Source organism: Suillus bovinus, assembly GCF_016758785.1.
Source record: "Suillus bovinus strain UH-Sbo-P2 chromosome Unknown EDB93scaffold_14, whole genome shotgun sequence".
In the NCBI taxonomy this organism is placed as follows: domain Eukaryota; kingdom Fungi; phylum Basidiomycota; class Agaricomycetes; order Boletales; family Suillaceae; genus Suillus; species Suillus bovinus.
The window spans coordinates 305536-325165 of record NW_024542070.1 but is presented as its reverse complement, the minus strand read 5'-3'; the positions used below and the strand labels follow the sequence as shown (position 1 = coordinate 325165).

At 46.2% G+C, this 19630-nt stretch overlaps 5 protein-coding genes across 5 annotated transcripts; 1 reads left to right on the top strand and 4 right to left on the bottom strand.

The window, feature by feature from the left end:
- Positions 1–20: 20 nt before the first annotated feature.
- Positions 21–1554, bottom strand: EDB93DRAFT_1248430 (uncharacterized protein; the record flags this gene model as incomplete). Its single annotated transcript, XM_041452711.1, has 7 exons — positions 21–37; positions 97–726; positions 774–831; positions 874–1013; positions 1068–1291; positions 1346–1387; positions 1463–1554. 7 exons carry the CDS (start codon positions 1552–1554, stop codon positions 21–23), a joined length of 1203 nt encoding a protein of 400 aa, XP_041309764.1.
- A 354-nt stretch (positions 1555–1908) lies between these two features.
- On the bottom strand, positions 1909–2580 carry EDB93DRAFT_1248429 (uncharacterized protein; the record flags this gene model as incomplete). Its single annotated transcript, XM_041452710.1, has 1 exon — positions 1909–2580. The coding sequence occupies one exon, from the start codon at positions 2578–2580 to the stop codon at positions 1909–1911; it is 672 nt and encodes a 223-aa protein (XP_041309763.1).
- A 1538-nt stretch (positions 2581–4118) lies between these two features.
- Positions 4119–4463, top strand: EDB93DRAFT_1081597 (uncharacterized protein; the record flags this gene model as incomplete). Its single annotated transcript, XM_041445632.1, has 1 exon — positions 4119–4463. The coding sequence occupies one exon, from the start codon at positions 4119–4121 to the stop codon at positions 4461–4463; it is 345 nt and encodes a 114-aa protein (XP_041309762.1).
- A 4794-nt stretch (positions 4464–9257) lies between these two features.
- On the bottom strand, positions 9258–11059 carry EDB93DRAFT_1239586 (uncharacterized protein; the record flags this gene model as incomplete). Its single annotated transcript, XM_041451656.1, has 8 exons — positions 9258–9342; positions 9435–9436; positions 9588–9719; positions 9764–9978; positions 10120–10482; positions 10535–10646; positions 10705–10925; positions 10975–11059. 8 exons carry the CDS (start codon positions 11057–11059, stop codon positions 9258–9260), a joined length of 1215 nt encoding a protein of 404 aa, XP_041309761.1.
- A 6735-nt stretch (positions 11060–17794) lies between these two features.
- Positions 17795–19515, bottom strand: EDB93DRAFT_1239585 (uncharacterized protein; the record flags this gene model as incomplete). The annotated part of the gene is made up of 3 exons (XM_041451655.1): positions 17795–17823; positions 18600–18618; positions 18646–19515. The coding sequence occupies 3 exons, from the start codon at positions 19513–19515 to the stop codon at positions 17795–17797; spliced, it is 918 nt and encodes a 305-aa protein (XP_041309760.1).
- Positions 19516–19630: the final 115 nt, after the last annotated feature.

Below are 19630 nucleotides of genomic sequence, written 5' to 3'. Positions count from 1 at the left end.
CGTACTGGACCGTCTCGGAATCACAAAGGCACATCAACTATGAAAAAGTGTTATGGTAAGCATGATATACAGGCAGCAGAGATGAACCTTACATACCTTCCTTCTTTTCCTCTTCAGAATCAGAGGTGAGCTCACGATAACATACCCTTGCCCTCTCCTTCTGCAATACAGTCTCTTTTCCCTTTCCCTTGGGCTGCGGCTGCTCAATCAACTTGACATCACTGGATGGCACATGGTGCTTAAGTCTGTGAGTGCTGCCAATGGTCCTTGCCTTGCATTTGTGGGATGGAAGTTCTTCCTCATAGTCAGACTTGTCGTCTTGTGGAAGGTTATCATATTCCAAGTTATCTTTCTCAGATCCTGAGGGTGCCTTTATGGACTCTTTGAGAGTGATGATGTCAGAAGGTGCAGGTGTCACCTTTGATTTCAGTGGCCTGACTACCTTAAAGGGGCATGCAGGAGGTATGTCAACCGAAACGACAAGGTTTTTCCAACAAAATATGGCAGAAGTGGGAGAATCGTTCTCAACGACTATGGGGGGAGTGATGGGCACACTGTCATTTGGCTTCCTGACTTTGGTGGTTGCTGCACTTTGCTGGAGACAAGATGGATTTTCACGATCTATGATGCCATTGGCAAGCAACCGCCGGCTGCGTAAGTGAATAGAGTGTGGTGGGGGAGCCTCCCCAATGATGACAGGTCGACTATTGTCTTTGACCTCTGGACCTAGTAAGAAATTAGTGTAGGTGAAGAATATATACATGAGTAAATACCTGTGGGCCCATGTTTGATCACCAGTGTTTCACATTTCAAGGCTTCTGCAAGGATGATCTGTTCCTATTTGTTGAGGTTGTTGATCCCCTTACTCCTCACATTGGTGCTGCATGTCTCTCCTGGCATAAGAATGCCCTCTGGGTAGTCTTCAATGACGAACCCTTGACGGTCAAGGTCGTTGCAGAGCTTCTTCCAAGGGAAATTGCCTGAGCAGACAGTGAGTTTCCCTCTAAGCTCCTCTTAAGAATGGTAAGTGAATGTCAAGCAAAATACCAAAAGGAATAGATACTCACTGAATAGCGCAGTTATGCCACCCTTGATGCATTGAAGAACATCAACCTGGAGTTGCCAGTCACCAATGCCAGACACCTCCAGAGCATCTGGGTCAACTTTCATGGCATCTGGAGTGTCTGCTGACACTTCAACTGATTCATGCTTGGGTGGCAGCTCATCCTCGTTTATGCTCGGTGCGCCATCAGGATGTGTGTCCTCAACCACAGCAAGGGATGTGAGGTTGCTAAAATGGGGTGTTAGAATTCATAAGCAGTCTACATTGGAGCCATGAACTTACTATACATGAGCTTTTAAATGTCCAATCATTGCATCTTCATCACTTTGGCAGCGTGTTTGCCAAAACCAAGAGTGTTGAGTAAGGACTTTGATGTATACAAACAGAGGAATGACTTACACTTTCTGCACCTGGTGTTTTGTGTATATACCCAAGTGAGGTGTCCTGATTGACCACCTTTCCGCATATGATAAAGACTGCTTTGAAGCCATGTTTGGCAGCAGCGGTGTCCACCTAAAAGTAAGGTCAGCAAATTATTTTGATGTATGAAGTGTTGGATGCACCGTGCTCATGACTTTTCTCCAAATCTTACTGAATTCCTGTGTTCGCTGCAAAACTGTCTGAGGTCCAACTGACCTCACCTCTACCTGCTCAAATGTCTTGAGAATTTCTTGCCATGAATCCGGAAAAGCTGCTCAGAACACTTTGTAGCATTCAGCTTGGATTGCTGGCATAATTTGAGCAGCATCAGCTACCTCAATATTACCAAGTCTTTGTAGCTCCTGCTTTCGGTTCACTTTCAAGTAGTGGCCATATGTGTTCCAGTGATTGAACATGGAATGAATTCATCCACGGGCCTTGTGATATGCATGAGAGACTTGCTGCAAAGGTAAGCTGGTTTTTGCAATGAGATCATTGAATATGTCATCGATAGCTTTGAAATTCTCCTCCAACAATACATTCACCTCATCTGTTCTACAGCCAACCAGCGCACCAGCTGAAAATTCTCCCATGTCATCATGGCTTGGGAAAGCATCTTGCACACCAGGTTGAGCACCAAAGGAAGGTTGGTGTGGAGTCTTTGCAGGCATGGGGGGGATAACTCGGGTCTCTGGTAAATCCGTGTGGCCATTGTACTTATTGCCTAGAGCGAAGTCCCTGCCCACAGCATCCCATGGAACATCAAGCGATGAGAAGTCAAATGTGGTATCAGCAGTGAATGGATGATTTGTGCCGTCAAATGTAGTGGAAGTCCCTGCACTGAAGTCATCTATGAGACTGGCCCGGGGAAGACCTAGCACTCCGAGAGCATCAGCACTTGATCCAGCATTAAGTCGGTCAGTGTGGAGATCCTGCCTGCTGTTCAACCCCACAGGCATGTGTGTTCCCTGCATAGTAGCAAGGGGAGGTTGTGAAAGGATAATGTTAAGCTGAGGTTGCTGAGGATTGAGATGAAGGGGAGGTTCACGTGGGCCTGAAAAATGGCGCTGGGGTTCACATGGCAGTTCACACAACATAGCTCGGCGTGGTACATCACCATATAAGCCTTGCCTACCCTGTGCAGAGTTGTTTGGGAGCTCTTGCTGTAAGATGGGAGTTTCACGTGACACAGATCGGCATGTTGTTTGGAAGGTCTTGCTGTAAGATGGGAGTAGGCCATTGTCCTGTCTCAGGCTGGATGTTCTGAGCTGAGGGATTGACTTCACCACTCTTGTCCAGAGCAAGTTTCGCTCTCCTACCCTGCACATTTTTGACAAGGCCAGGATCACATGCAGTTGGTTTGATGTGTGTATATAACCAAGTGGGAGTCTGGGCAGCGGGAGGAGATATGTATCAACCACCACCAAATTGCTCCCAGTTGTAGTCAGGGTCCTCTGGGTTGGGATGTAACATTTCTGGACACTGTGAATGTCCTTTAGCATTAAATGTTAAACTGAAGATTGTGTGATGGTCAATGACTTACCTTTAGTGTTCACAGCAGAAAAATACAAGAAGAAAATGCTCTTTTTGTAGAGCCTAACAGACGACAAGGAGGGCAGGAGGAAGAAAATGCCCATGGCACTCTTGGATTTCATAGTCCATGGTGGACTTGGATGTGCCAGAGCAACAAATGAGATTCACATAGGAAATTTGCAAGAAAAATCCTGTAAAAGAAGAGAAGTCAAAAGTCAAAAATTTCACTCTCCTCTTGGAAGGTTTGAGAGAGCATCAAACTTGCTAAATGCTGAGTGATCCTCCAACTCAGGTGGGAGGCACTGGAGCATGTGGAGATCCTGGAGGAGCTGGCTGCTGGACTTGCTAAATGCTGAGTGATCCTCCAACTCGGGTGGGAGGCACTGGAGTGCATGGAAGTCCTGGAGGAGCTGGCTGCTGGAGGTCCACCCTTGGCACTTTTTTGACAATGTTCTCACAGACCCTATTTTATGAACATGAATGGGAAAATGACATACGCACTCATCAAGAGATCGACTTGGATGGGCGACAAGTCTCAATAAGGCAGAATATTTCAATCCTAGGATATCCAACCATCTGACCCTAAGAGTAACATCAAATTAGGATAAGTTTCGCAGGCATGCTGCCGGGGCTAGATTTGAAATCCAGCAAATTAATTTTTAAAAAACAAGCACACAAGTCAAATCAAACGAGCGCCACACAAGATGGCACACCGTAAACTCCCATTGAGCTACAAACTCTGATACATCTAATAAATGTATATATCATATAATGTATTTATTTGCTACCTTTATCAATGGCGGAGAAGACTTCTAATCTTCTAGCAAAAACCATGTATGATGTCATTGATGTCTTATCTGTGATGATCCCAAGCCTCCTTTGTCAGTCATCTACATCACAATTATGGACTTTACCAAGCTAGACTATCAACTCGAACATATTGCATTGCAAAATGGCTTACCAGTGGAGATGGTGTTGGAAAAGTGGCTGGAGAAGCGGCAGATGAGTAACCCCAATGGATGGAGAAGCCTGAAGGACATACCATGTATTATTGGTGGTCTCTCAGTGTTGCTTGGTGAGTTTACTATCAGAATCTTTTCAAATGTTTACTCAGAATGGTGCAGGCGAGCTCAAAGGACGAGGGGGAACATTTCCATGGAAGTTGTTACCTAGAGAACTAGCTCGTCATGGCTACATTCTCCAGCACTATCCTGAAAATGTCCTGATGCCTGGTGAGAAATGTGCCACTCTCATCAGGAGCAAGGGGATACACGACCTCTCACTTCATGAGCGCCAAGTCTTTGCCAATGCTCTCAAGAACAACTTGCTCACCATCAAGACCATCACAAGACAACGTGCCCTTGCGCATCTCATGGCCTCCCATAGCCCCATGATTATTGAGGAAGCACCTGCATCTCACTCCATGCACAAATGTGGGCGACGCTAGTATGTGGATGGTCAATCCGATCGACAGGGCCTCCCTCACCAGAAATCCAACCATAAGTCTCCTGACACATCTCCTGCGCCATCTCCTGCGCCATCTCATGGGCCCTCTCCTGCACAACATTCTACCTTTGGACCACTGTCTCATGTATGTGGTTTTGCATCATCCCCTACAAGGTATTCTGCTCCTGGCTTACCATCTGGTGTACGAGTTCCTGTGGTGTCCCATCTAACATGTCATCAACAGCACCTTAAGGTGTTCATCAAGTTGCCACTGCCCCCACCCTCCTGGAGGTCGAAGTTCAATCAAGAACAAGAACTGTTGCCTGTAGGTAAATGTAACATCGACAAACTTATTCCACAGATATCTTGCATTGGACAGAGTTCACAATTGTCTGATGGGGGTGTCCATGAGGAAGATGAGGTAGAGGTGGATGAACTCCTCATGTCCCAGGAAAGTAAAGGCGCGCACAGATAAGTGGTGGTAGAGTTGTGTAGTAGTACAACCTGCTTTCATTCATCACTGACCCGTTGGACTTTCGATGTGTTAGACATTTAGGTAACTACTTTACAAGTCTGGGGACACCCAGGGTTCCACCATCTCAATGTGTCCTTCATCAATTGTGATCCTAACTTTTTCCTCCCCAATTGCGATGGACTCAACATCATCATGCTGGGGGAAAAATTGTGAGAATTAGTAGAGTATTCTGAAAGGTTGAAAATGCTCATCTGAGAAGAAGTGGGAGATACCTACAATCGCATTCGGTGTCTTCTTAGATAGATGATCTATAGATGAACACCTACAAAATCAAATATCTCCATGGTCAGTGATTCAGACAAATACCAATGACTGATAATGTGGTTGTTTGTGGGTGGCCTGTCAGTATATCCAAGCTATGGTCAGACAAAGGTACTCTACGATATCAGTCTAGAAACACTAGTTAACCCAGCGATATGGTGTTGACTAAAAGAAACAAAGAGACAGAAAAAAAAGAACCAAGACTAAGCACAATCACTGGTGCTAAACAGAAATAAGAACTAAGACTAGGCACAATCAATGGTGCTATATTCTAAACTTACTGTGAAACAATTGTGCGAAGCTGTATTGGTCACTCCCACAGCGCAAACAGGTAGGATCAAAGGTCAAGACTTGTCAAAAGCTTCCGTAGAACTCTTAGCCTAATATTGAATCTGCTGCCAAGGAACTCACAATGAGTATTAAACAGAATCAGAAACAGACGTCCTTGGATTTCAATACCAAGTCCCCTATTCAATAGCTAAAGCCTATCTAACAAATAACAATCCTGGCTCAGTATACTACTCAGATGTGTGAGGTCAAGCGGACAATAATCAACTCCTGAAGTCTCCCCACTAAGCTACTCTGAGCCTTTAGCGGACGTAGAGACAACACGAAGAATCCAAAGATAAGGCTCGAATGTATTTGCTACAATCAAAAGTATGTTAGTATCAACAGCAAGAAACAAACACTCAGAATATATTTGCTAAAATCTATAACATGTTAGTGACACAACAATAAACGAGCACTCAGACTGTTAGCCTTCGATGGGTAGAGAGAGTGAAACAGATAGAGTGAAACAGATCCCGAGCTGAAGAAATAGATAGAGTGAAACAGAACCCAGACTAGTGAAACAGAGATAAGGAAATAGATCCCAAACAAAAAGAAATAGATCCCAATCAAAATGAAATAGATCCCAGACTAGAGTGAAATAGATCCCAAACTTAAAAGAAATAGATCCCAATCCTAGAGAAACAGATATAGAGAGATAGAAACAGAGACACGTGCACACAAACACAAACACTCAGAAAAACAAGAGACTTCTCAAAACAAATAACTAGGCCTTGCAGGTTGTTGAGCACAGTGAGCTCAATGGCTCCTACTGTCTCATCAATGTACCTGATAATGTCGAACAACTCTTCGTGGTTGTTGCTGATGCTGATCACACACAAACCTCACTCGCAATTTTATTAAGGGTGACTCTGAGAGTCAGATTGATTGCATTTCAGGCCAAAACAGAGGTCCTTATATAGACAAATCTACATGGCTGTGCTAATTTACTCCCACGTACCTAGGTATATTCAATTTTCGTTTTCTCACGTATCTAGATATACTACATTATTTGTCATAGATCATAATACCCGTGTGAATTGTACATAGGTGAACATGATTTGTCAGGCTTAGTCATAGATCAGCTGACTGTGGTAAGAGAACATGGTTTACATAATATGTTGAAACTTGTTTGTATTTGGTGTTATTTAGAGACGTAGCATATGTCATAAAGCAAAACCGGGTAACACATGTATTTAAGGTTTCCTGGAAGTTCCCGCAAACAAACATATGCAGAAAGTATTTTTCATGGAAGCTTCAGATGTATGAGAATCTAGCTGAGTCATCTTCGAGCCAAATAACACAAAATTCATTCCATGCAAAATTCCCGAAAAATATTCACTAACACCACATGGTCATGCACCGGACCAGTTTGGTGCAGGTCATTGGCTTGCCCAAAAGGGTGACATATGCATGCATTGCGATCCTCTGATAGAAAGTTAATTAGGACAGAAGATCAATGGCGATTGAATGCATACCTGCATAATAAGACACCGCTCTCCTCTTTGGAGGCTCATTTCTGAACCTCCACTACAATTTTCAACCTTAGTCCTCTCCAACAACTATCTGATGACTTGTCCAACTATTTGTAACATGGCTCAAGACAGAATTGAGGCACAAGAAAAGAACAAACACTATTATGCAAAGTATGTCATTATTTTATTAATTGTTCCCAAGACTGTTCCTGACACTTACTTGTAAAGACACAGAGATGCAATCTTACAATAGCGGAGGATGTATGGTGTAAGGAAATGTGACAAGGAATCAGAGGCGATAACAAAAGAGGTATCAAGAGCTGTGGCAAAAGTATTGCATGGCCATGACGACAATGAGTCTGAATCAGACACTAATAATTTGAGTGACAATGACACACTGTAAGTTTAAAAATAGAAACATAGATTGAAATCAATTAATGTCCAACAAATCCGATCTGCCAGCATGCTTACACGCTATCAAAACTGCCAAGGACGACATGCTCATATTGATTGGTGCCAACCCTTGTGAGTTTGCCAAGAACAAGTTGGCTGAGTACATCAAGAGCATCCCAGACAATTGCAGCACTAAGGGTGATATTTGTATCATTGTGAACTCAATCAGCGAGATTGAAAGTATACTTGAGCATGTCATTGCTGCACAAGACAAAATCCTAAATTTCTGTGGTCTCTCACCTGAGTGGCATGCCACTGACACAGTCTCTTGATTCTTGAAGACTACAGTCGCATATTTGGAGGATATTCAGCTTCTTGAAATGTCTGGAGGGGTTGTATAGCTTACAATAGCACAATGGTTGGGAGAGCTGATGTATCAGAAGGGAATCAAGATTTGAGTAGCATACATGATTCATGACTACATGGACTCAATCATACATTTAGCTACACATTGATACTACAAGTGTATGTTCAAAGCCGTACACAGTGTCATCCACGCAATGTCGCCGCACATATGCCACAGCTACTAAATATTGAGCAAATGAGATTCACATAGAAAATTTGCAACAAAAATCCTGTAAAAGAAGAGAAGTAAAAAGTAAAAACACCGTTACAGTCAATAGGACAACCTACAAAGGGATAGGAGAGAGACAAGAGGGTATCAGGACTATGTGAGGTACATGTTGCACCCGAGGCACTGCGGCAGCACAATAACTGTTCTGTACAGCCAATCAGCCAATCAGCATATGGATAACGATGTTCACACATAAAAAACATGTCCCAATACCTCCAATGTACCCAAAAAACCATCTAGTGCACATATTAAGATGCTTCATGACTTGCTGGTTCAAATGATATTCACGAATTTTTAATGTAAATGGTATCTGGTCAAATAATCCAACTCTCTAATGTTGCCCACTCATTTGTTTCAATTGCTTTAGACTTCTTTACCTCTTTACCTATGGGGCGGAGAGCAAAACATCTCACTCTTGCTGATAAAAACTGCTGCAACACGTCAATACACAGCAAAGTATAGTCAATCTGATACGTCCAGAGAACTCTTGCTTTGTGTATTTCTTATCTAAGTACTAACACTGCATGTACAGAGGTAGAAACACTTGTCAACTTGGAATTCGCGCACATATGCCAAAGCCCACAGTCAAAAGGGTTCAACAAAGTCCCTCACTCTTGATTCCAATGTTGAGCTGTCATCCCTTCCATCTGATTTAATCAACCTCACAAGAGCAGATCTTCCAGACACCTACCGGTTTCAACAAGCATCACAAAGTGCTGACAACCTTGACAAATCAGATCTTGCACAATGGGATGTTGATCCACCATACTACACTCCTCAACCTTTCAACACCCCAGCAGAAGCTCACTGGACAGAAAACCTTGCCCAGGTGATCCATGGTCGACAATTTCGAATGGAGAAGGAGGAAGTCTATGAGTGTGCTAAGAGGCATAGTTCAGGGGGAGCGCTGCATCTTTGTGCCGAGTTGAGGGAAGGTCTTGATGTACTCTTGAGGCAGTGGGCAATGTTACATAAGTATGTTGATGGTATGCAAGATTGCAACAGACACTGCATGATGGCTCAGTGCCTCCTACAGTGGTGTGCTCGAAGAATCTATTGTTATCATAACGAAGTGCACGCAATGATGACGGGATCGAATCTGTATGCATTGGACAGTAGTATTGACTAGTTAGAATACAAAATTTGAAGTATGAGTGTTCTGAGATAATGTCAAAATGTGTGCATGTCTCCCTCTCCAAGAGTCATGCAGTGGTACCCATGCAGTGTCACCACAATCATAGCAAGCACCCAGACACTGCAGTCAAAGCCATTTGTCTGGAGTGCATCAGTCTAAAACATATAAGCTGAGGCCGTATTTCACACCATCAAGGTTGTGATCATACTTACCACTAGAGGATGTGTGAGTCATCCATTGAAGTCGATGTTGACATTAAAAACATGATCATGTTGTCAAGTGATACTTAGAAGATGAGCAATCAATTTCATGATGTCCTGGATGAATTTAGTCATGCAAAAATCTATTAGAGGAAGCCCATGAACCTTGATGTCACTTTTCCATGGCTTCCGCTCAGCGAAGCTGTCAAAGAGATGGAGTTCCTTGCTTCGAAGGTGTACAACACATAGAACCCAGTGGCCAACATCTGAAGGCCTATGGATGGGAAGAATCCACACCTCTTTCATCCAGTAAGATGTCCAAGACAATTGTGCCATAGAACATCATCAGGGGCATTGTATCGGATGTGTGGGAGGTTGTGGGTTGAAAGGATGGTATACTGTTCAATCATTGGAGACAATTGCACCGCCTCCAAGTAAAGAAGCACTGCACACTCATTAATGCAACTGTCATTGAGTAGTGCAGTCTGAGAAGCAAGAAGCGCAATATTCTTTGGCTCAAATACTTGACAAGGACATCCAAAGCGAGGTGCAGATACTTGTTCTTTGATGGTGCCTGGAATAATGATTCCTGCTTCTGGTAGAGGTGTTCGGTCGAATGTGATGTCCTAGAAGACTCATAAGCATAGACTATAGTGTGAACAGTAGAAAAACCATGCTACTTCAGGGATTCACCAACAAAGGTCGGCTCCAGGATCATTCACAATGATGTCAATATTGTCATCCTCACCACCAGGGACTCCGGCAGTCAGAATATCTACAAGGGCAGCATCTTCAGGTTGCAAAGCTGTGTGAATGGTGTCAGAAAATATTTCTGGTCCAGGCTCTTTGTCTTCAGTAGGCACAACATATGAGACAGCATATGTGTTGATCCATTGAAGCGGACACTCCTCCGGGACACCCGAGAGTTTGTGGGCCAAAGATACAGCATCAGTTGCATGGGATGCGAATCGTGCCATGGATGCAAGTGAGGTTGTCCAACAAGTCTGGATGTACTGAAGGTGCTCCTGTTGCTGGCGAAGTGGGACAAGGAATTTTTCATCTGCAAATGCACTGTGAGATCAGACAAGAACAAGGGAAGATATGATACTTACAACCTGGTGTCAAAAGGGCAAGTTCTTGTGCTGAGAGCTCGTCACTGAACCATCTGCAGAGATTGTCTGCCTCCAGCCCGAGACATTGCTGCTCTTCAACACATCTATCTCTCTTCAACATTGCACGAATGCCATTGCAAACATCTTGATCATCCGAACCAGTGGGGAACCTTTCCAGTGAAAGGTGTAATCCATATGTCTTCCATCAAACTCTGATTGTTGCATAGGTTGGTTAGTTTTGTTGGGAGAGGTATGGAAAGAGGAATGCTGCAATGAGGATCATAGAGGGCTTCGAGACACTCACAATAGGCGTTGAATTTACGGAGAGCAGCCATTAATGCTGGCTGGTGTTTTGCAATTGCTTTTTGAGTCTGTTGGTGTAGTTTTATACCTAATATGCAACATCAGGTCAAGTTGTTCAAAATGATATTTCACCTTACCCAGTGCTTGCTGTGATCCTCCTACCGCACAATCAAGCTTATCCCACTCGAAGAACCTGCCAATGGCACACTTGCAAATGTTCATCTTGAGATCGCGTGCTAACAGCAATGTTCAAACAAACTCAAGGTTCAAGCCGTCTAGTTCTGGGAACCTGTCTTGTATATTGAGTGAAGCATATAATACTTCAACTTTGTGCATGAGACACTCATGCACTCTTTCAAGACTTTCAATTGCATCATGGGTGTCCTCTGACATCTCACCTTTCACAATGTGTCCCTCATTGTCTGTAGAGCTTTGTCCGAAGCATCAAGGTCTGCTTGCAGAGCAAGGATGGTATCCAACTCTTTTCTTGAGATGAGCCAGAGCATCTATGCCAGAACATCAGGAGGGCCACAATGATCGTGAGGAAATTTACATACGAGCACAGATTGAAAGCTGTGACTCCTTCTGCATCACCTGTTCTTTTCGCAAATCACTCACAGCACCTTTACACTCCTCGAGAAGCTTCCGGGCAGCTGTACCTTGATCCTCCACACTGTGCCTGAGTCATCGCCTAATCCAGTCCCCGAGATTGGCATGCATCTCAAGGCCAATTGCTCCAGCATGCTGATCAATTAACCAGAGATGATGTTGTCTCTGTTGTGTGAATGTGAGCAGAATTCAAAAGAACACACGAGAACATACAGAAGACAACCGCTGCATGCCGATCAGTCAAATGAATCTTGACCAGAGTCTCTCCGTCCCTTCACCATTGACAAGCCTAGACTAACAATCATTCGCGGATTGTAAATGAGCTGACAAGCCCATTCATGACCATAGGTGTGCATTGCAGTAGTTGCAAACTAAGTGTTGTCTATAGAGTCTGGCAAGATATTGTACTATTGGAAATTAATTACAGTTCAATGTGACAGGCGAACAAATTAAGACTGACCTGATTTAACGACCATGATAAGACACACCCCACACCATAGAGAGTGATGACAGTAGCACTCCAAGGTAGCAATGAAAAGAGATGGCTGATCAATGCAACTGAGTACTTTTGTTGCTCGCCAGGACTGTTGATATTGGCAAAAAATAAAGGTATGTCATGGCAGCAGATCAACACCATGAGTCCCATATTGTCAAAGCTATCCATAGCTGCCTTTTGCTTCTTGCCATCCACTGCTTCATAGGAATTCTAACACAGATCGAATCGCCTTGTCTGGCACATGCAATATGTGCAGCTTAGGTGCAGACTTGCAACTTCAAGTGATATGATGACCAATAGCGTTGTAGCGATGGTCGCGGCATTGGGCTCGAAACCACGTATTTTCATACTCACGTCAACACCCGAAACATATGCTCACATGTCCAACGCACTTTCGCACATGTCTGAGCCACTCCGTATCATCTGGTGCATCGGACCTTCGGACATCGCATCAGCCAATTGCACTTCGCGCACTTGTCCATCCCGTGTCTTGTCCATCCGAACTAGCCTCACTAGGTGCATAGTTATTCCCGTGCACATTTTCTGACATTTGGACCGCGTTATTACATGTCCGCAGCACCTCATGTCTTATTACATAGGACATCGGACCCAAAATATATCGCTACTATCTTCACCTGTAGTACTCCAAATTTCTATGTACTTACTTAAATACTCTGTAGTGACCCGTAGCTATCATCACCCAGTAGTTAGGAGCCATTTCCTGACTCTGCGGATCACCCAGAATATTCTCATAGTTCTTAGTTGCATTGCGAAATATTACCATTCGTTCACTGTCATACTCCGTCACTTGTTATACTCGCGCATACCGCTCGCAATCCACCTTGTTATAAAGTTTCTGACCCATTATTGTGAAGTCCGAAAGTCCGAAATCTCAGACATCGCACTTTGGCTTCAGACATTGGATAAGTACCTTCGGACATCATTTCGCACCATCGGACATTTTGTTATTTGCATTACTGACGCATTTTTACTACTGATACCAATTAGTAATCCCTTTAGGATCTAACGCACTTGCTCTGCAAGTATAGCAGCATAGGTCGTGCTTAGATCTACCTAAACATTGTTGACTAGGTTACAATTTCTGCTGAGCCCAGCAGAGATTTGCTTTCTACAGTGTTGACCTGCATCTTTGGAAGGAAATAAGAAGGGTCATAAAAATGTGGTGAATCTCCCGCTGAACGCCGGTGTTGGTAGTGAAAGTTTCCATCAGTAGCAACATGGATATCACCTCCTTTATGCAAGTCGGCCAAATTGAGCACCCCCAGAACAAGCTGGACAGCATTGTATGAGGATGGATGTGCAGCGCTCCCGCAGTCCCTTCTCTTCTCTGGCTCCTGTTACAAGAACATCTAGACACTTGGGCCCCTACCATTTTTCTCCTTGTTCTCCTCGTCTCAGCCCTTGCATCACACCCTTACCCCAACCTTGCTCTTGTTATCCTCGACATCCTTACATTTCCCTTCGCTCTCTACCTGTCGCTTCAGCAGAGCCAGTACATCTGGCCAGACCCTTTCTCTGACAAAGCATACCCATGCTCCGTTTCACCCGATGACTGATCCTGTGGACAGTCCCTTTACCCTTACCGTCTGGACAGTAACCTATGATACAATGCACGCCGCATCCCCTTTGCCCTGTTTCCTTTCTTGATCTATGACTCGGTGTAGAGTCACACATTGTACTTATACTTAGCTCCGCAGTTGCACGATCGTGCCCCTGCTTGTTTCACTTCCTGTTTCTGTTCTTTGACTCATTTCTTATCTGCATGTTCCAGTTCGCCTATGACTCACCTCGAATGTGCCTTCCTTTTCTAGTATTACCCTTTGACCAGTTCCTCTTCTGGTAGTACAAATTATCATCCACTAATACACCTCCTCTCCTCTATATAAACTTGCTACCATGTATCTAGTTCCTTAACTTGAATCTACTTGGTTCTTGACCTCCTACTCTTAACAAGAGTGATTCCTTCTGTCTAGCCAGCAGTCTATATTCTACTTTCTTATCTGCTCATCATGGATAAGTCTTTAGTCTCGATCTTTACTCATCGACTTCATCAACGAGCAAAGCCCCCTGTTAATAGTTGGACTTCTGTCCTTCTATTAATGCAGATCTTACAATTAACCTTCAGGTGTCATAAAGCCTTGGCAGATACACTTATTGTCGAGCTTCACTTGACATAAGCTACCTGATTTGGACATAGGTGTTAAACCTTGCTTGCCAAAGCCTCGCCAAGCAAGACTCCTAACTTTGGGTTAGCCCAGAGACGTCCTTGACCATTGACGACACGCGCTCTGTGTTTGAGCGTCGTCACAATACTATCCAAGTCCGTAAGCTCCAGGTGATTGTGGATGCACAGGAGTTGCTTGTGAAGCTTCTACATGATCATGACAAGTTTGTATGGCTGCTTCTAACTGGCACTCGACCTCTATCTGCAGGACATTGAACCACTGAATAGCATGACCTAGACTTCGGTGGAAAGGTTCTTGAATACTTCACCCTTGTTCATTCATGTGAGTAGCTGAACAAGTACCCAAGTCAACAAACACGTATCTTAGGGTGACGCTCTGACGTGCGAGATGGGAGAGAAAATATTTCATAGGTCAATATATTTGTTCTGGGGAGACTACGAAGAGTGACGAGTGGATACTAAGTGAATGGGCGAACGCGCGCAGCGCTTCCGGCCCCGATTGAAGATCTGCCTAGGAGAAAACAGGTGAGCTGCGAATCCCCCAACAGGTTAGGAGTCCGTTACGACGCGTCGCAGCGAAGCCGCAGAAACCCAACAAGGTAGGAGGAAGGGGTACTCACGGCAGTGGACTTCAGCGAGTTCTGGGCATGGAGACTCGAACGAATTCTTCGTGAATGGCGGGGATGGCTTGCATGTATGGTGCCATGATTTGGGCATGCTTCCGCAGGTAAGACTGGAAGGCGTCACTAGCCCAGCGGCCCTTCGTCTTGACGACTTCGAATGGGACATTTCGGAGTAGGTATTCGAGAGTGGAACCAATGCGGATACCATGTCCCTGAAGCGGATCCATTCCCGCTGCTCTAGCTGCTTCTGCTAAGCGGGATATGAATTTTTGCTTCGTGAGAGGTCTGTGGCCCTTCTTGTGACGGTAGGCAAATAGCGCGGAACCAGGAGGGGGTGCATTGACTGCCAAGTGGTTGAGAAATGCTTCCTCTGGGTCTGAGGGTCCGTTCTGCTTGGCGAACGAGACGTCTTCGCCGTTCCTCGAAGTTTTTGTCGGGGAATGTGAATTACCCTCATCTCGAGATTGTTGCGGTCACGCTCGATGCGTACGTCTGACGGTTTGGCGTGAATGTTAGGGTCGAAGGATAGCAGGGTGGGCACCGTGAACTCTCCAACTCTAGCTGTGCAATAAAGGCTGCTGTCAAACAGCTATATACTGATGTCGAGTGGGGATTCGAGTTTGAGCTGGTCGCGGAGTGAACATATGAAGTCAATGGTGTAAGGGCGCCTCTTCTTGCGCCTTGAGGAGCCGGGTGTTATGTTGTCTGCCGCTTTGAGGAGAGAGTCGATTTGCTCGTCATTGAGAACCCACTGGTGACCATGTAGGATATGCCACGCACGGACACCGAAGACATAATTTGCTATTGTTTTGCCTGAGTATGATCCTGCCGCAAATGCGATGAAGGCGGCAATGAGAGTGGAATCGGCGGGAGCACGATCTTGATCGGGAATTGAACGTGAGTCGCAGTATACATGAAACACGAGAAGACCAGAACCGTATAGACTCGCGGGTGCTTTCAGCCCAGGCATGTATCATGACATCTTGGATCCTGTTCATGTCACTGGATGCGAGGGAGCTGGGGGGAAGCCTGGATGTGGCTGGTAGCCATAGTCGAAGCCGATCTTTTGCTGCACAGTGTGTAATGCTGATGGGATTGGGGTAAGGTCAACAGGATAGGTATGCTTCCGCCGTTTTGACGAGTTGCTCCCCTTGGCGCTCGAGCTGCCAGTTAGCGAAGGCACGCTTGGCGAGCTCTGGTTGGATACGGGCTTTGGCATGGTCGTGAACCGAGACCTGGGTGTGGGGTTTGCAGATCTCGTTTGGGTGTAGAGGAGCGTCGAAGTCAACGAGGAAGTTCCGGAGAGAGGAATGGATAGGAATGGGGGGCAAAAGTAAGGAGCGTGGAGGGTACTTTCCACGGGAGGCTCCGTCAGCGGGGTTAAGGGCGCTAGGCACATAGCGGGTGAGGACTGATGCTGATGCGGATTCCGTGATGCTGTGGATGCGTTTGAAGACGCTATTGGTTGCGCGGTTGCGGCTGCGCCCTTTCCACCAGCCTTCAACAACTCCTCGGTTGTCTCCGTAAACCTTGAAATAAGGTATTGGTTTGGGTTTGGGAGCGCGTGTGATGGCAAGGACGAGGAACTCAAAACCGATGGCTTCAGCCCATCCAATGTCACGGTTGTCATTTTTCCAGCCAGGAACGAGTCTCCATGCCCTCCACCAGCCGTCAATCCAAATTGCGACACCCACGCCTGAGCTAGCATCTGAGAAGGCGTTGGGATCAACGACTTCGCATGGCCCTGGGACGGCTCTGCAGATGGTAGGTTTGCGGAGGGTTGCAGTCCACCATCTGAGATCTGCGGACAGTCCTTGGGAGGGGAATGAGGTACGAGCGGACGATTACCGAAGATAGGAAGCATGGCTTCCAACTCGGTGAGGTAGGCTCTTCCAGCGGGAACAATGAGTGCGGCATGCAAGAGCTTGCCATAGAGTTTTTGGACTTCGGCAAGGGTGTGGCGTGGTTGGGCCTCCCAGGTTGAGATTGCCGCCAAGTACTTCTCCTTTTTCCCGGCCGCAAGTTCAACCGTGCGGGAGTCCAGGTGCCATATGAAAACCTGTGACATGGTGGCTCGGAGCTGAAAGGTACATCTTTCGATGGTTCCCATGGTGTTCCTGTCTGCGCGGAGAAGAAAATCAATGTCGTCGAAGCAACATGAAAAATAGGGCATCTTGGGGAGAACGTGGTGCTCGTTGGGAGAATCGCGGATGGGGAATGAGCAATCCTCGTCGAATTCTTCCACTCGCTCGTCTGGGAATGAGAATTCCTCGATACCATTTTCTCCCGCCATTGATGCGAAGTCCACCAGAGGTCTGTATGCCCTGAGCCCAAGATGTTCTCTGCTCGTTGTACCTGTCCAGGTACTTGAGGAGAATTCGAAAGAAAAAGGTGGTCGTCGACCCACTTTGAAAGCGGCCAATTCCTTCACTGCGCAGAACATCCGCCCCTGCATCTGCAAGTCCACCGTAAGACCCTGCTGCCGACGAGCACCCGAAAACAAAAACCTAGTGTCAATTGCAAACTCATCTTCTCCTGTACGTACCGCGAGGCCTGGGTATTGGGAAGGATGGAGGGGAATGGTTCTATAAGCTTCTGCGACATCTCGCGTTGCTCCTTCAGAGCCAGGAGGGAGTCTCCAGACCAATAACGAAATAGTAGCGAATGTACCATATGTACAAGGGTAGATGTTAGAGTCGATGCGTGAATTAATGGATTGAATGTGTTGTGAAGGAGAATTTGCTTCGTGTGATAGGTTCTGGATGAGGCGGAATTTTCCCGGTTTCCCAGGTTTGGGGATAAGAGAAAGCGGGGAGGTTTGGAAAGGGCCAATGAGTGACTCCAGGTTTGCTTTGGAGAGCGGACCCAGGTAGCAGCCAGTCTTAAATTCTCGGGCAAGGATCGTGGCAAAGGCGTCAGCGTGTTGGATGATGGAAGGGTTATTAGGTGGTGTGTATGTATTTGTAATGATGGGAATACTACCAAAGAAGCCGTATTGTAATGAGTGTGGTATATGCGGATATTTAAGTATAAGACGAGATTTTGTAAGGACCTGAAGCCAAGCATCGGGAATATACGGGGTGAGGGCCTTAAGCCTCCTGTCCTCGAGGACAATTTTGAGCTCCGTGATCTGCGTTCCCACATCCAGAACATTCGTGCACATGGTCTTTGCTGGTGCTTGAACAACTGTTGGGGCGTTGCCAATCATAGCACAGCTGTAGGCCTCGGGCATTGACGAGACGACCCTCGGCATTTCGACGACAGGAAGTGGGAGTTTTGCTGTCCCATAAGAACTCGCTCTTGCATTTGTGCACATTGTGCGCGAAGCGGCCGAGGCAGAGGGCACAAGCATAGTGGCCGTTGGATGCTGCGCCGACCTGAAAAGACTGCCTGTCTGGGCAGGTTTTCTTTCATCTTGTCGTGCACGCTGCCGGTTCGGAGAAGAAGGGCGGGGGGGAAGACGACCAGAGGAATTGCGTGGTGGAGAGCGAGAACGAGATCTAGCATGCCGCAACCCATTGCGATTCTGATTTCGGTGCGAGGCAGGCTGGTCCCGGTTTGGGTTTCGCTGCGTTTGGTGGCCAAGCTGAAACTGGGAGGTATGGGAAGCGGGGGAAAGGGGCCGATGGTGATGGGAGCGAAAACAGAAGCAGAGAGGAAGCATGTAGTGGAAGCGGAGAGGAAGCGTGTAGCGGCAGCAGAGAGGAAGCATGTAGCGGAAGCAGAGAGGTAGCATGTAGCGGGAGCAGAGAGGTAGCATGTAGCGGAAGCGGGAGATGGCAGCAGTTGTCACATTTTTTGACATAAGTATGAGAGGGAGCGGATGACGAGTCAGTATTGACAGCCGCTTGCACAATGTTTGAAGCATACTGACCTCAGTGAGGCTCTCGAACCGTGTTTTATTCCAAATTTCCTCAGTCATGTTCTTCAGTAACAGCAGATTGAATACACTGATGTCAAACGCGTTGTCTAGAACGAGAAGATCGTGCCAGTCTCGTCGTACACGAGCTGTGTATAGGAGTAGGGCTCGTTCGCCAAAGGGTTCGGAACGAGATGGGTGCGCCACAATGTTCATGAAGAACATGGTCAGAGCACGCTGATGTTTCTCCGGCCAATTCAGTTTGTTGATGTAGAGGAGGAAGTTGTTCTTGGCCAGGTCAAACTGACGCCATTCGAGGCTGTGATCCTGGATGGCCTTGCGTGATGCTTTGAAGGAGGCCACTGGTTTGAGAGCGACGAAATCGTCGACTTTGGCGAAGCCGAATGTGTCGTCCGCAGTTGACTTCGCTTCGTCTGAGGTTTCCTTGCAACCGTCTGGGCTGAAATACCACAATTCGACGTACTCAAAGGTTTTGAGCTTGTGGATCGCATACTGAGATGGGCGCGGGGTAAGGGTGTCACCTACGGCCATTCCGCTCTTGAAGTCGTTGATTTTGGGTTTCTTCTTTTCGACCTCGCGTAGCTCTGCTTCAGTCTCTTGTTCTATGCGTAGGCGTTCTTGCTCCAGATGCTCGTGCTCTGCCTGTGCGGCTTCAGCTGCTAAGCGCGCATCTTCAGTCTCTTGCTCGACCCAGGCGATGCTCCTGAGGTTTCGGTCTTGCTGCCACGCTGCGATCAGATCAGCAGCTACTTCTTGGTGCGTCGTTTGCGTGCCGCCGATGATTCGATTTCTGAGGAGTTCGAAGGTAGGGGAGGCAAAGTCGGGTTGAATGTCAAGTGCTGGGTTCGTTGCGATTCTAGCCATGTTGTGTAAGTGAGAGTTTAGGTTTTGTGAATTTTTATGAGAGCTCTTAAGATATGATGGGAAAGACGGATGATTAACGGGAAGAAATAGAAAAGAAAACTCGCTAGGATTAGAT